General features: G+C 35.6%; 3 protein-coding genes across 3 annotated transcripts in view; 2 read left to right on the plus strand and 1 right to left on the minus strand.

Annotated features, from left to right (window-relative positions):
- The first annotated feature begins 2,115 nt into the window (after positions 1–2,115).
- LOC21398199 (wall-associated receptor kinase-like 1) lies at positions 2,116–4,234 on the plus strand. Its single transcript, XM_024175224.1, has 2 exons — positions 2,116–3,070; positions 3,174–4,234. Exons 1-2 carry the CDS (start codon positions 2,230–2,232, stop codon positions 4,223–4,225), a joined length of 1,893 nt encoding a protein of 630 aa, XP_024030992.1. The 5' UTR covers positions 2,116–2,229; the 3' UTR covers positions 4,226–4,234.
- A 428-nt stretch (positions 4,235–4,662) lies between these two features.
- Positions 4,663–9,171, minus strand: LOC21398200. The gene is made up of 7 exons (XM_010112732.2): positions 8,962–9,171; positions 8,039–8,352; positions 7,206–7,925; positions 6,824–6,879; positions 6,472–6,746; positions 6,044–6,357; positions 4,663–5,897 (listed from the first exon to the last, which is right to left on the minus strand). Exons 2-7 carry the CDS (start codon positions 8,222–8,224, stop codon positions 4,683–4,685), a joined length of 2,766 nt encoding a protein of 921 aa, XP_010111034.1. The 5' UTR covers positions 8,225–8,352; positions 8,962–9,171; the 3' UTR covers positions 4,663–4,682.
- Positions 9,172–14,048: 4,877 nt separating this feature from the next.
- Positions 14,049–17,193, plus strand: part of LOC21398202 (ferrochelatase-2, chloroplastic) — a 4,788-nt gene continuing 1,643 nt past the window's right edge. Inside the window, exons 1-7 of the mRNA XM_024175229.1 lie at positions 14,049–14,179; positions 14,267–14,531; positions 15,040–15,183; positions 15,703–15,804; positions 16,014–16,117; positions 16,204–16,330; positions 16,624–16,776. Of these exons, the coding sequence (XP_024030997.1) occupies positions 14,112–14,179; positions 14,267–14,531; positions 15,040–15,183; positions 15,703–15,804; positions 16,014–16,117; positions 16,204–16,330; positions 16,624–16,776 (963 nt within the window). The 5' untranslated portion in view covers positions 14,049–14,111. The remainder of the gene's footprint in view (positions 14,180–14,266; positions 14,532–15,039; positions 15,184–15,702; positions 15,805–16,013; positions 16,118–16,203; positions 16,331–16,623; positions 16,777–17,193) is intronic.

Below are 17,193 nucleotides of genomic sequence, written 5' to 3' on the forward strand. Positions count from 1 at the left end.
TTTATGAGTTTTTTCTTCATTTTTTATGGTTTTTTTTTTCATGATTTCAGTTGCACGAAAAATGCTACTTATTATTACTAGCAACGATGAGGAAGAGAACATATTATAGGATAAATTTTACAAGTTCCATCCAAATTCACAAACCATTCCTTAGACAAGCTAACAAGAAACAAATCGAGAAGTCAATACAATTACAAGCAGTAAATGATGGAGTCGTCCAATTATTAACTCAACAGGAATAAACGGTATGAAACGTTTTATTAATATGACTATTGTTCTGATTTTGAATTCGATGATGACCATCTTGCTTAAATGTATCATACATCTTATTATTTAGTATTGTGATTAGAGATGTCACCTTGAATAAATATTTACAAAAAAAAGAGTCTCCTAGTGCTATTTTTAAGAAAAAAAAAGAAAAAAATTTCATTCCCGTAGTGCTATTTCTCGAAAAGAAAAAAAAAGAATTCAAAACGCTTCGTTCTGTTTTGAAAATCATGCGTTCAATTTAAAATTTCTTCATATATCAAACGTATTTCAAATGCACACGGTGCAAGTTATTTAATCTACAAATTAAAAAAAAAAAATGTTCCAATGCCTCTTAAAAATTAATAAAACGTTACATTGTAATTGAACAATTTAAGTACAAAAAGTTACGTTGGAATGAACCATTGTTATGTTTTTTTGCCACAAAAATTACGTCATTGTCTGATAAAATAAAACCTATCTATACAGTTAAATTAATAAAACTAGATCAAATATATGTAACATTACCGATCAGCCCCTCGAAACAAGATAAGTTTACAACAATGCCAAGTCAAATAACAATGCCCACTCGCTACAGCCGGTTGCGAAGATTAAAAAAGTAGTAAAAATTCTTTAACAATCAATTACACCCATCATTTACTCAATTTTAACAGCCCATCAAAGTCCTAAGCATTTGCCACGTAGGGCCTGAACCATCCAGCCGGCTGGATGGAATCAGCTTCCTCTATATATAAAACGTTACTATTTCATTTTTTTTAATAAATTACAGTTTTTTATTTTTAAATAAAGATTATTAAGCGTCTATAAATAAATATTTTGTATAAAGCTTTATATGTGCTTAAAAGAAAATGTGTTCAAAGAAAAATGTAGAGAAATAGTGTTTTTTTTAGAGAGAGAGAAAAATGAGAAGATAGATAGACAATGGTACAAAAGGTTTTGGGTGGAGAGAGAAGGTAAAAAAAGTTGTATGTGTGTAATTCTAATAATTGTTAGTGAATTTTTTTCTCTTCTGTAGACGTAGGAAATTTTACTAAATCACCTAAATCTTTGTCTTCTCTATTTTTTTTGTTATTTTTATTTCAGTTTATTTTGCTATTGTGTACGTGTAATAGTGTGTTTTTCCCTAACAAACTTTTGTCTATAGTTCCTTCGAGAGATCGTCTTTCTGACATAACATATAGAAGTGAAGACGTATTATTGTAATTATTTAACGTAACATGAAGACTAAAAAAACGTAACACCAAGAACTTTGATTAGCTCATATTATTGTTATATTTTATTTGGTTATTTGTTATAATAAGGATGTTAGAAAAATACAATAATAATCATAATAATTGAACAACTTGATATCTTACATTTCTAATGTCATTGCTACGTTAAATAAATATCATATTACGTTTTACTTTTCTTTACGTCTTACTTTTCTATACTTTAAATTGGAGGGACGTTCTCATCAAAGGAGCATAAGAAAAGTCCTATACATATAGAGAGTTTTTCTTGTAAGACTAAAAAAAGAACTAGAGATAATTTTTTACTTTTTAATTATCAAATATGTATAAGTTTATAATGTATATATTTTTAATTAAATTTGATTTTGTTTAAATATAAAGGTAGATCGGTCTAGGAGAGAGAGTCTCATCTCATATATATATATATAAAAGCCCGCTCTCTAGTAGGAAAATGACAGCACAAGAGAAAAACAGTTTTCGTGTTTTAATAGAATTTGACTAAACAGAGCCCATAACAAAGCGGCACGTATGCCTGATAGAAGTTCAAGACGATAACGAAAACTACTTGTTGGTCCAAATCTCATCATACATGTACATAAATTCCAGTTTCTTTCGTCAAGGTAAAACTCAATAAGTTGTGTTTAGTCTCAAAAGTCACATCGAATAATGATCGAAAATTCATTAACCAAGTTCACCACAATCTGTGTGTGTTCAAATAGAACTCGAAACAAAAATGGAGGTTCCATCTTCCTACAACATTCTTGTTGTATCCTTGTTTGTCTTCCTATTTCCTCGGCCAAATCACTGCCAACAAGCACACCTAAACGACACCGGCTTCAACTGCTCTAGCAACGCCGCTATATCAAAAGGATACCTCTGTGATGGCCATGTGAAGTCATGCAACTCTTTTGTCACTTTCAGGTCCCGAGCACCCTACGACACCCCGATCAACATCGCCTATCTCCTTGGCTCTGACGCCTCCGAGATCTATTCAGTTAACAACATCTCATCAGATGACAAGATTCCTACCAACAAATTGATAGTAGCTCCGATTTCTTGCACGTGTTCCGGCAATATCTACGAGCATCTGACTACTTACACCGTGAAAAAATCCGAAACTTATTATATCACAGCCCAAGAGACCTACCAAGGCCTGACTACATGTCAGGCAATGATATATCGGAACTACTATGACCCCGAGAATATCCCGATAGGATCGCAGTTAATGGTCCCGGTGAGATGCGCCTGTCCTAGTCCCAACCAAACAGCAAGCGGGGTGACGACCTTGTTGACATATTTGGTCGACAAAGGTGAGACATTTGCATCTATTGGGAAGAGGTTTGGGGTAAACAGACAGAGCATACTAGAGGCAAATATGTTGTCTCGGGAAAATAGTACTATCTTGCCTTCTAGACCTATATTGGTTCCATTGAAAAGAGAGACTTGTTCTGTATATCCTGAGATGTTCTTCTGTAAATGTCGCAATGGTTATCTTACAGATGAGAGCTCTGAAGGTTTCCATTGCATTTCTGATGATGGGAAAAGCATTCCAGTCAAGTTGGTTACTTTGTTAGGTATATTATGTCCCTTTTTTCCTCTTCCAAGTTTATTAGAATTTGTTACCAGATTATTTATGGATGCAGTAGAAACATTACAAACTTTTATTTATTTCCGCAGGTATTGGCATTGGATTTGCACTTTTGTGTCTGTTCCTTTCTGGTTACTTCTTGTATCAATGCTTAAAGAAAAGGAGAATGAGAATCCGCAAGGAGAGGCTCTTCAAGCAAAATGGCGGTTTATTGTTGCAAGAAAAATTGTCGTCTTTAGGGAACGGTGAGAAAGCAAAGCTGTTTACTTCAGAGGAGCTGCAAAGAGCAACAGATAACTACAACCAAAGTCGCTTTCTTGGTGAAGGAGGCTACGGAACAGTTTATAAAGGGATGCTAACTGACGGCAGCATTGTTGCCATTAAGAAGTCGAGAGCAATCGACAGAAAACAGATTGAACAATTTGTAAATGAAGTCGCCATTTTATCACGAATTAATCATCGAAACATTGTGAAACTATTAGGTTGTTGCTTGGAAACCGAAACTCCAATGCTTGTTTACGAGTTCATCCCAAATGGAACTCTCTTTCATCAAATCCACAACAAAGACCCCGAATCATCGCTTTCATGGGAGAACAGATTAAGCATTGCTAGTGATGTTGCAGAAGCTTTAGCATACATGCATTCTTCAGCTTCAATGCCTATCTTTCACAGGGACATCAAATCTTCCAACATACTCTTGGATGAGAAGTACAATGCAAAAGTGTCCGATTTTGGGACTTCAAGATCAGTCCCAGACGACAGAACTCACTTAACTACAGCAGTGCAGGGAACTTTCGGGTACATGGATCCTGAGTACTTCCGTTCAAGCAAATTCACAGATAAAAGCGACGTCTATAGCTACGGAGTTACTCTTGTAGAACTTCTAACGGGCGAAAACCCATTTTCGTTTGCGAAAGATGAAGCCAAAAATCTGGTTACGACTTTCATCTCATTGACAGGAGAAAATCAGCTTTTCCAAATTATAGACCCCAGAGTGGCAAGTGAGGCAAGGAAGGAGGACATTCGGGCTATTGCAGAGCTGGCAACGAGATGTTTGAAGTTGAATGGGAAGAAGAGACCCACAATGAGAGAAGTATATTTGGAGCTAGAAGGCGTGAGAAAGAGCCAAAGAAAATTGTAAATCAGCCAAGTTGTTCAGTCATTTAAAGGGGAATTAGCATTCATAAATAACACCAGCAGTGCCATACGAGAAGAACCTGCAGAGCAAAGCATTGATTTCTCCTTGGAAATGGAAACTTCGTCATTTAAGGTTTGGTAAGCTGTGGTTTTGCCTTTTTAGCTTTCATTTACTAGTTATGCAAGATTACAGAGATAAGAATTCCAGAGAAAATACAAAAATGTTATTTATTCTCAGTTAGCAACAAAAGAGGGGCAAAAAATAGAGGTTTTTCCACAGATAATGACTCCATTAACTCTGATCTTATATACAATCAACCATTTCATAGTTCATTTTTGTCTCTGACGAAATCAACTGACTCAGAAAACAAATTACTACTTAAATCCATTTTTCATGTCAGACTACAAACTGTACGTTGCCTTTCTACGACTTACTCCAATCTCACCTGCGAAATCAAATTCTATGGCCTAGCACCGCAATCATCGGATATGGTCTCTTCAGAAGATGCGTCACTTTCAATAATGATTACATCATCTGGTTTACCAACATGACCAGAAGCCCTTACTGGTTCAGCTGTCCCACGTCTCGCTCCCAATGAATGGTCAAGACGATGACCTTTGCCACCAAACTCATAATGATCAAAATAGGGGCATGCAATATGCATCATTTGTGAACGTGCACTAGATAAGATGGCCGTAGGTGGCAGTGGTTCTATCGGACCTGAAGGAGAAGAAAAAACTGCTTCTCTGAGCCAATGAGGGAGATTGCCTTTCGCTGCCATGCAAGTTGCTGGATCATTAGTTGAAGTATTATTTTTTGAGACGGCTGTCCTCCTTAAACGGTATATTGGCTCGTCTTCATAATTTTCTCCTTGATAAACAAGATACGGATCTCTAATTGGGTTATTTACTGGCCCCTGGTCGTATTCTGTGTCCGTTTTCCGCATATAAGTCGACTTGAATCTTGCCCTCCTTGAGATGTTACGTTCTTTATGATTATATACATCTCCAAGTGAGAGTCGAGTTTCATCTGCCACACGCTCTCTCCAAATTCCTGAACCAGAGCAGTCGAAGCCCAAAGAAATGCCCTGCGATTTTGAATGCTGAAACTGTGGAGCATGTGTGCCCTTTAAAAGTTTAGATTGTTCTTCTTCCCACTGTTCGGCTAGGTCCTTTGCCACCCTCCATGGAGAAAACCGCAATCTTGGGTCCCTTAGCATAGCATTCCAATTGGCCCTTCCATATCTTCTCACACCAATCCATAAAGAATCCAACTCTTCTTCGGTCCAAGCCAAAGCACATGGCTTGAACTTGTCCTGAAAGGTGTCCCTTTCGCTCAAGGCTCTTGCCCGGCTAACAATGTCGTCGAGCAACGACTTGTGTCTCAGTAGTGATGATAAGTGGCTTGATGAAGAAGGGGGCAGTGTGTTCTCAAAAGCTTGTCTGGTTTCACCCACACTGTGCAGAAAGGGAAACGTACATTTACTGGAGGAAAATCTAGTGGTCTTAGGCTTTGTTGGCAAGGATAGACCTAAAAAGGAGGGAGATCTTTTCTGTTGATTATTTTCCTTTTCTGACAAAAAACGGTTTCTTTCCTCTGCAACCATACAGGCAGTCACCTCAGGCTGCATGGTTTCTGACTGGAAACTGTCGTAGGTTCTTTCTTCAGAGAAAAGCTGGTACCAATTTTAAAAGAAAAAAGTGAATCAATAGACGATCTTATTATCTCGAAATAACAATACTAAGAATGTCTCGGGGAAAAATAAATAACAGAAACCAAACAGTTGGATCTATTCACTTTTAAGAATATGATACTATGTACCGGCAAAACTTTGTTCTTTGACATAAAATCTAGAGGAGGCGGCGGAGAAGTTTTGTCATTATTGTTGCAATTGGCACAAGCTTCTTCCACAAATGCATTTGCATCTCCAAAATGGTGTGAATGCTGGGTTGAAATAGATTTCTCTATCTCATTTCCGACATTTGACACGTGTGGAGGAAACGTTTTGGGCAAATCGGCGGCACGGCTTCTGCTAGTTGAGTCCAAAGAGCCCCAAAGAGTTTCTGACGCAGCATGCACAGATTGCTTTTGGCAATTTGAGTCCAACACATTACAGTCCACTGTACCACTTGAGTCTACCACAAAAATCCCATCAAAAGATAGTCTTTAAATAAAATATTAAAGCAAAACAATATTGTGAACCAATTTATTCGCTAGCTCAAATTTTTGATGTAATTATAGAATCATACCAGTGGGCGTAACAGTAAGGTCCAAAAAAGGATGTGATCCTCTTACTGTTGCTTGCAATTCTTCTCTTCCGCCTTTTTCTGGTTGTTTACCTGCCATTACATCATTGGAAGACGAACTTTTCATGTTTAAAGAGATTTCAAGACAATCCATAGGCAGATCTTCTTGGACATTAATTGCAATCTGCTCATTTTGGTCAAGGACTTTTTCAGCTTCATACAAGACATCCTTGGATACTCCCTTCTCATCATTCAGTTCTTCTCCCTCAAAAATGAAACTGTTCAAGGATAATTATCAGGCAATAACAAAACAAGAATTTCTCGTGTTTTAATTCTTAAGTTCATAGGGACCTACATTTTAGTCTCCAGAACAGGTGCGGCATCAGCACATGCAGAACCAGCATCCAGTATCTATAACAAGATTAAACGAATTAAAAGATTAGCAGTTGTATAACAGCAATAAGAAATAATAATAATCCACAAACATATTGAGAAGATCAAAGCACTTTAAGTGGTGCCCAGGTGATCAGAAAATTTTTAAAATTGGTAGCAGGGTGAGAATATCTCTTTTGTACGAGATAGGCGGCAATGAAGAAAAACTGATATCATATTTCAGTAGAAACTCTATTAACATAACGAAAACAGGTAACTATCACATTCTCGAATTTCAGCAAGTGGAGAACAACATAAAAAGCCGATAATAACAAACCAAAGAACTAAGCAAGAAATCAACATACTTTATTTTCAATTTCGCAAACCATATCACTTGTATCGTGAACCTGTTCTGGAGGCTTGAAATCCATTGCATGACCTATGAAGCAGTGTTTTTCATTAGCTGTTTCACGTGGAGAAGTACTACCACATGCAGAATTGCTCCACTTGTTAACCACTGAATATTTACTATCCTCTAGCAGCGATTTTCTTTGAGTATCAGCACCTTCTGTCTTCCTTTTTCTCTTAAATCTTCGAGTGAAAGTAATCAGCGGACCCATCAACTTAGTTTTCTCAGCTGAATCACTACATAAAACAGTGACTTTATCTTTATCAAGTGAATGAACAATCTCCAAACTTGATGTTTTTGACTTTGATGGAGTATCATGATATTCAAAGCTGTTTTTTCTTTCAAATGATGGTTTTAGTCCAACAGAATCCGCTGTAGTATCGGTGACAGTACCCCTTGAGAAAGAAACTAATCTTCCTTCAAAATAACCATTGTCACCTAAAATGTCAGCATTGACACTTGAAGATGAACCCGCCTGAGTGTGACATGACTCGTTTGGTAAACAATTATTTGTCGGAGACAATCCAACCATGTCCCTTTTGGAGGTACCCTCATCAGAACATTTTGTCATCTGCGCAGGGTTAAATTCTTCAATTTCTTTCTCTTTCTCAAGTCTGCTCGACTTTTTTATTGATGGAGATGTTGAAGAATCTTGTTTATTGATGCAACAAATGCGCTTAGAGAGAGAGAAAGAAAGAAAAAAGGACAGTTTAATAGACATCATTGGACAATCTTATAAGTGACTTTCATCACATCAAATCATCTAAAACTGAGTTTAAGGGATTTTACCGAAGAACTGACAGTCTCATCTTCTGGCGGGCGCTTATCAATCATTTCATCACATGCATCTGGCCTGCGTAAAGTAGCCGCCTTCGAAACAGATAATGAAGAATTATGGCACCCATTTCCGTTGGTATGACCATTACCTGTCAGCCTCTTTCTCTTATATGTCAAAAACACTTTGCAGCCCAGCATTTAAGCTTCTTAGAAACAGAACTATTATCCCAACTCTGAGAATTTACACTTTATAAAATTAAAAGATTCCAATAATCGCACTTTTCTAGCGTTGAAAACCAATTAAGGCATCTTATCCTCAAACAAACCTGCAAAGATACAGAATCTTTTTTCATAAATCAAGTGGCCAGAATAGTAATATGAATATATACAATGCAAACATGGCAATAACAGGTCCATTTTCACATGATAAATGCCGTTTTGCATCTTTGAACTTTGAGAATCATAGCACCACCAACAATTCCAGACAGTTATTCCAAGACTCCGTTTGGAAGCAGTATACAATTTCTACCAAAGAATCTAGAAAATTTCCCCCAAACTACAGACTCACAACCTAACAGCACGCATTTTCCTCCCCCAAACAAACGGTACCTTATTGCTTGGCAATTAAGCCATTAAAATGCATTCTTTTCACAGAGTGTCATTTGGGTTTTACCAGACTAAGTACCCAAATGCTTTCTTTCTTTGCCAAGAATCAATCTTTTTCTCTCTTTTGGAAAACCCAATGCAAGACCCATATTTCTTTTTCCTTTTTTTCTTTTTTCTCTTAATTCTTTTACCTCTCACCTCACTTTCTCATCAATCAAGAAAAATGCAAAAACCATAATCACAACTCTCCAAAAATAACCAAACAACAAATAAAACACAACAAATTTGTCAAATTTACATACAAATACAATATGGGGAGAGCATCAAACCTGGAAACTGAACACCAGGAAACGACGTCGTCGGAGCTGAGTTCTTCCTCCGGCGAAGCACTTGACAGTTGACACTTATAGCTCCAATCCTTTCTTTTTTTCAAAAAAAAAAAAAAAGTTCAAAACAAAAAAAGAAATTGTGAAGAGAGTGAAGGTGGAAACTTATGAGAGAGCATTTATCAGCGTCAGAGCATTCAGCACTGCCTTTCCAACAAGACAACAATTTCTGAAAACAACTTTTGCTTTATTTTATTTTATTTTTTTTCTCTCTCTATTTCTATTTCTAATCCTCTCTCTAACATACTGACACACATATAATATATATTTGTTTTTTTATTTCTTTAATTTTTTATTCTCTAATAATTGGTAAATATTTTCCTTTTTCATTTTAGTGGGTCCCAGTGCTGTCACTCTCCGTATCATGTGTGTGTGCCTCAGTGTGGGCTTCGCGCGTGTAAGCTGAGCTCGTACGTGTGAAATTTCTGCGGGAACAGCTGGCGGCTCCGGCTTTCGATTTTTCACTTTCCGCTTTGTAGAGGATCCTTCCCACGCGCTCTCTTGCGCGTTGTGTTTAGAGACGGGATCGAGGACGTTCGATAGTCGATTCCAACGCACGCGCTCTCTCGTGGGTGATGGCTCCTCCTCATCTCGCCGTGGCCCCACTGTAAAAGTCAACTTATACGGAGCTTGTGTTTTGACCTCTGTCTTTTGTTTCGCGCCGATTTGGCAATGAATTCAAGTAGAATTCTTTCCATTCAGCGCAATTTTTTTAAAAAGAAAAAAGTAAAATTAAGTACCATTTGATAAACAAAAAGGTAAACGCTCTTCAATGAATGTTCTTCTATCAAAAAAAAAAAAAAAAAAAAAGTAAATACCCTTCAAAAGCAACTCGTTATAGAGCTAAGCTGAACACTCTTGACTCTTTCAAGCAAAAAAAAAACCTCTCTTGACTCTTCAAAAGCAACTCAATGCAGAGGTAAAAATAACAGTTTCCAAAAACAATTAACGCATCAATTTCTAATTCATATAATCAGATTTAATAATTTGATTGTTGATCACGTCTTAAGAAATATATTTTGTTTCAGAATAATATTGACCTTTTTTTCTTTCTAGAAAGAGTTTATATTGAATTAATCTTAAAGTTAAAGAGGTATTTGTGGTTTGTATTGATGCAAAGATCCCAAGTTATGCATCAGATGACACGCATAACACTTTGTCAAGCTCAAATTTTTAACTTTTTCAACAAAATGAGATTCGTTAGTAGGGTAAAATTTTGAATTTTAAATTAGGTATTGAATGGGGTACTTGGGCCACAAATGAGGGTATTAAATGATCGGTGATAGCTCAATTATAATCGTTACGTCAGATGACAACTCTTTTAGAAGCAAATCGTTAGTTAATGATGTGACATACATAGGAGGTAGACCGCTCTAAGTAGATGCAAAAGACAACATGTGATCGATCAGACCAACAATTGTAGGTGAAGATGGTTGTGTGAGCGCTTATGAAGTCGAGTATACGGGAGTCGAGAGATATGCGAGATTTGCTATTTGTAATTCAAATATATGAAATTTAGGCAATGAAATTGTCCTGGTTGATTGTAATCTCCATCTTTTGAGAAACTATCCTAAAAGATGAAGGAAATATCCCTGAATTAAATAGGAAAACCGACTGGGATAATGGGGAACAATATGAATAAGGGATGGTAGGCCGAAAAAATGAGGAGGTCTCATTCTAAACATTAGTGCGTGTAATCTCTACGAAATAGTAAAAATTTCTCAATTCCCCACAATAGACGTAGCTCTTGAATCAATAGTGAACCATTATAATTCTTACGTGTTCTTACTTTTTAATTGTATTTTACCATAACTTTAATCATAAAACTCGCACAAACCCTTTAGAATTTCGTTATTATTTTATTAACGTACTGTCACCGTCAACAAGATATGTAATTAGAAAAGATCATTTGTTTTTACTATTTTTTTTAATAAATGACCAAACTATCTATTTTATTAGGCAAATGACCCAATTTTTTTTTATTTTAGGAAAATGACCGATTTCTTATTATAATTAATTTCACGGATTCATTATTAATTAAATTATGATTTATTATTAATAAATATATAATTTATTTATTGAATTTAATTTATTATTAACTTATTTTAGTTTGTTATTAGCTGATATTAATTAATAATAGAGAATTATCAAGTTAATCAGTGACACATCTCCAAGTTAATTAGTGGTAAGTTAAATCAATCAGTTATTAATTAATAAGTTAAAAAAATGATAATTTCTTTTATTTTACAAAACTTTGATCATTTATTAAAAAAATGGTTAAAAGCGATCATTCTATTGTTACGAGACAAGGCACTATCATGAGATTAACAATAAATTTAGTGGATGTTTGGTTCATGGATTCATAATCATGCTTATTTTACGTGTATTTTTTGTGTGAGAAAAAATTGTAGAGAACAATAAATCATGATTCATAATCAGAGACGAATACAGAAAACAAACATCTCCTTAGATGTTATAAAGTAGAATTCTGCTTAAAAAACGAATAACTAATGAACGTTAAAAGTTGTCTCAATAATGTTTAGGGACTTTCTCAGAATTATAAAAAAAGAATTATCGATTATTCATACTTTTAGTCATATAATCTATATTAAAAACTATTAATTATGCATACCTTTTTAATTTAATATGATTTTAATCAAATTTAACAGTAAAAAATTAATCCTATCAGCAATAAGACCATGCTAGAGAACGTCACAAAACTTTAAGTAAAAAATGAAGATACACACATAATCCTTGAACACTGTTTCATTTAGTAGTTTTTTTCTCCTTTTTATCCTCGAACATGGTTTCATTAAGTAGTGTTTATCGTTTTGGTTACAGAGAAACGACATATCGTTTGTATCAATCATAGTTGTTCACTACTTACATTAAACGACATGTCGTTTTAGTCGCATGTATAAATGCTGCGTCGTTTACTACTTTGGAACGTCATTTTGGGTGCGTTTAGAATTCATTCCAAAATGATTTTATTTTTGTGTATGAAAATGAAAACGAAAATGTTTTCATTTTCATTTTGGAATCATTTCTGAAAATACGTTTGGTAATTTTATTTTGAGATTGTTTTCAGTTTTAAAAAAACTGAAATTGTGTTTGGTGGTTTAATTTTTAAAAACATGTAATAATATTTAAAATAATAATATATTAAATAAGTAATATTATTAAATAAATTAATATAACATTAGGGTTCGTTCAGTTTGCTAATTCAAGTTGAGATGTGATGTTGTGTGAGAGCTTTTTACTGTAGCAAAAAAGTTAAATGTGACTGTTTATGAGAACTTTTTATTGTAACAAAACTCGAATCAGCAAAATGAACGGGACCTATATATGTTAGTTAGGAAATGTTGGGGGCAATCGAAGAAGAGTGGGGGGCGGCGCAGTCGGAGGAGAGTGGCGCCCGGGGGGGTGCAGTCGGAGAAGAGCGGCAGGCGGGGGGCAGTCAGAGAATAGTGGGGGCGGGCAGTCATAGACGGCGGAGGAGCTCGGCCGAGAAGCAAATGGCGCAGGTCAGGCGAGGGAAAAACGGAGAAGCAAATGGCGTAGGTTCACACTGGTCAAGGGCAGAAAAAAAATGAAAACGGGGTTTTCAAATTTTCAGAAAAGGACAAAAATATTTTTATTTTTAATTTTTAAAAAATTTTACACTAAACACATTTTCTCTACGCGTTTTTATTTTTTATTTTTAAAAACCGTGAAAAATGAAAATAAAACAGAAATAAACGGGCATTTGTTTTAACGCTATCGAGGACTGTGAGTAGTTCCCATATTATGATTTATGCGGCATTTTTCGCGTATCGTTTTGTGCTGTGCAATATAGACTCAAAACGACAGGCCGTTTTTTCTCCATATTAAAGAAAAATCCCACGCTATTATTAGGTTTTCAGCTTAGTTGCATTGCACAAGAAAATAGCTTAAATTCTTCCGATACCAACTTAATATATTAATGAGAGAAAATAACATCCAAAAAAATTAATTAAAAAAACAGCCATCCAAAAAAGTTGACAGTATTTATTCCGCAATACCAATAGTAACAAACATCTGAATTTCTACCAAATAGACGACCATTTTATTGTCATAAGTCAAATTTTGAGCTGATCAATTCTTTAGGATCAAATTGAATCCTAATTACGAACTTGATTATTTTTTGGTTGTTTATGGTGGAATAAGGGGCTTTTCATCGGAGTTTGGAATCTAATTTCTTTCTTCATCCTGCTACTAAATTTGTTTTATTCTCACAATATTCTTGAAAGGTTAAACAACTTACAATTTGTTCATCAAACGTTTCCTTTTTTTTTTTTAAAAAGAAAAGAAAATAATGAAACCTATATGTGTGGAGATATTTCGGTAGTAAACTCTCATTGGTCTCACCTCTAGTTTCAGATGACACCGGTAATTACTTTTTGTTTGGTTCTTAGTCCTCAACAAACCAATCGTTTCTTTTTTTTTTCTTAAAAAAAAAAAAAAATTGCCAATGAACTAATGATTTAATTGGTAGCTCTAGTGGACAATTTTGCCTTCGCTTTTGTGTCACTGTTATGCTTTTACTAAGATATTTTTGATTTGAGAAAATGCAAGCACAATTTGTCAATTAGTATAGGCAATTTTGTATTTGATTCATTTTTTGAATAGTAGTACTAATAGATTTTTTTAAAAAATGTTTATTTTTTATATTCATCATTAATTTTAAATCATAATTTATAATATTTTATAATTTTTTTTTTTTTTTTTTCATAAAAAACACACATAAAATAAAATTAATTTTAAATTTACGAAACAATCGCTTTCCTTATTGACTGTGGGGTTGGGAAGAGGATAATATTAACCTTGTCAACGAGCAAACAAAAGGTGGGGACTTGGATTGGACTGAAAAACGCGACATGAGAATTTAATTACCTTCTCATCAAGCCGTTGGATCAAGATTAAGAGTGGTTTCCGTGACGCCACGTGTCCGCACTGTAGGCTAATTTCCCCATCGGCCAAAACACAATATCCCCTTTCCATGGCCGATACTAGTACAGCCCTTCCTTCTCTGACTCCCACTCGTCGTATCGTATGCACTTTTTGTGCTCAATTCCATGGCGGAATCCATAGCAATGCTTCCCTGGAGCATCTCCTCCAATGCTCCTCTCGACCATCACCACCGGTAAGTCTCATCGGAGAACTCAATGTCTTCGTCTTCTGATGAAGTTTCGAATTTCTCAAGGTTTTCATGGTTTTGGTTTCCGAACAGGCTGTTGCCTCGCGCGCTCTGTAGTCTCTCGCGGAATTTTACAATCTCCAGATTCAGTTCGACGCAGTCGTCGCTGCTGTTCTCCGAGAAATCGCGGCAAAAGTGCGCGCCGGCGCTGAAAGTGCTGGTGAAACCGGAAACTCAAGCCGCTCCGGCGACGCCGATCATCGGAAACGACAAGATTGGAGTTTTGTTGCTCAATCTTGGAGGTCCCGAGACTCTCGACGATGTTCAACCTTTCCTCTTTAACCTCTTCGCTGACCCGGTAAAGTTGTTGTTTTTATTTTTTATTTTTATTTAATATAAATAGAAATTTGTGATTTTTATCGCTATTAACGTTATTTTGAGCTTAACTAATGGGAGATGGTCATTCTTTCTCGCTATTAACTTTGGGATTTTCATTTCAGATAGAGACTTACAGTGTCGTTGAAGTTTCTTTGGATTGAATATTTAAATTTACTTTTTTATCGCTTTTTTTCCCTTTATTTTATTTTATTTTACTTTGCCTTTTCCTTTTTGTGTGGGAGGCGGCGGGTGAGAGGAGTTGGATTACCGATCCGTGCAGATTTTGGTGAAAATAATTGATAATTCATACTATCTTGCAATTGGTGATTATTTTAAGAAGATGACTGTCACTAAACTATTGTTAATTTCTTATTTTTAATATATATTTTTGCTTTGTTTAATCTCTGGAAACATGTCATGCGTAAATTGTTTAATTCTAATACATGGGTGTTTGAATTATCATCATCTGATTGGACACCATTGGACAGGACATTATTCGACTGCCAAGGTTATTTAGGTTTCTTCAAAAGCCCTTGGCACAATTCATCTCCGTTTTCAGAGCACCGAAGAGCAAAGAAGGCTATGCCGCAATTGGTGGTGGCTCTCCTCTTCGAAAGATAACTGATGCTCAGGCATGACTTCTTGGAACTGAACTCGATTCATAATTATTTCATTTGTATGCCTTTTGGTCAATAATGAGACATAACATGTGACTATAATTTGCTTTTAACTATTTAGAACTAGTTTTTCCTTCCAGTTAAATATTTTATTGATTTATGTCTTTGCTTAATTGCTGAGGAATATATGTGCGCGCGCGCTTTTCGTCTTTTCCTTCGTTGCTTCGTTTCTACTTGCCATTTAATTGCCTCCTGACAAAAAATGGGTTTTCTTTCATATATATAGGGGTGTTCAAAAAAACCGATCTAACCGACTCGACCGAAACTGTCTTAATTTTGATCGAATTGACCGAAACTGACGTCAGAAATGAACTGAACCGAACCAAACCGTGTCTGGTTGGTTTGGTTTCGGTTTTGGATCCAGCTGTTCGGTTCAAACCGAACCGAACCGAACCAATGCCCCGATGATATATATATATATATATATGTATATATTTTAATAGTTCCTTACGAGCTACCCTTGTTTATATACAGGCTGAAGAGTTGAAGAAGGCCCTTTGGTCAAAGAATGTCCCAGCAAACGTGTATGTGGGCATGCGCTATTGGCATCCATTTACTGAAGAAGCTATAGAACAGGTGTCCATTTAGCTTGTGTCCTAGCTTTTAACATGCCTTATGGGATAAATTAGATTTCAGGCTTGTGTTAATTACATTTCTTCGAATGCTGAATGGTAGGGCCAATTTCTTCATGTTAAAAAGCTTTGTAAAATTTCTCAATTCATAAGACTTCCTGGGGCGGACAGGAGTCTGTTGATGTTATCATTAACTGCGGAACAATTTTGCAGATTAAAAGAGATGGGATAACAAAGCTTGTTGTCCTTCCGCTTTATCCACAATTTTCAATATCAACTAGTGGTTCAAGCCTTCGACTCTTGGAGAGTATATTCCGGTGATATCTTCTCACAGTTACCATTATAATCCCGAAATATGATTCACGATCAATTTTTCTGAAAAATCTACAATTGTAATGATCAGGGAGGATGAGTATTTAGTCAACATGCAGCACACAGTTATACCTTCTTGGTACCAGCGTGAAGGCTATATAAAAGCCATGGCAAACTTGATTGAGAAGGAGCTAAAAAATTTTGACAACCCCCGGAAGGTACTCCATATTTAACTATGACTTGTTGTATTCTTTACGGAAATAAGTATCACTTATTGAATTTGTAATTAACGGTACTTAGCATTATTGTTTTTCCCCTCCTTGCGTGGAGTTCATTGTTGGTTGAGTTACTTGGATTCCTGCTCGGGATTAGTGGTATAAAAAATTATGGAAACCCTCTTATTATGATATTTAAAGAAGTAAAAATTCAAAGGAATATGCTTTAACCTGAAAAATTATCGTTTATAAACCTTTTCCATAATTACTGACTTGCTTGTTTGCATTTTTCCTAGTGCATGATATTCTTTAGTGCACATGGGGTGCCACTTGCATATGTGGAAGAGGCTGGTGATCCATACAAGTCGGAGATGGAGGAATGCGTCGATCTGATAATGGAAGAATTAGAGAAACGAAACATAACTAATCCGTATACTCTGGCTTATCAGGTACTTTTTAATTAGAGAATGCTAGTACTATCTCATTTACTGCTTTTTGTTTGACGGAAGGATGGAAGGTGGAGCTATTATAAGATAGTTTTACTATCCCGGGGAAGTAGCATAAATCTTTTGGGTAATATTGGAAATTCAAGTTAACGTCTCTGCCAATATTCTTGCAAACGCTACGCATATAAATTAGGTTGTGCGAAAAGAAAAGGTATGGGAATGTACATGTGACCTATTCTTCATACTGAAATCTAGAACCATGTCCTAGAATCGAGTTTAGAAGTTGCGTGTCTGAAATTTTATTTTGGCAATTTGATTTGTATCAAATTTTGAATGGTAATATACGACTTATTCGTAGGTGTACATGCTAATTGAAGTCAAAGCTCTTTCCCTCCATTCTTTTATGATTGTGGGGATTGG

This window comes from Morus notabilis, unplaced genomic scaffold, assembly GCF_000414095.1.
Source record: "Morus notabilis unplaced genomic scaffold, ASM41409v2 Scaffold120, whole genome shotgun sequence".
In the NCBI taxonomy this organism is placed as follows: Eukaryota; Viridiplantae; Streptophyta; class Magnoliopsida; order Rosales; family Moraceae; genus Morus; species Morus notabilis.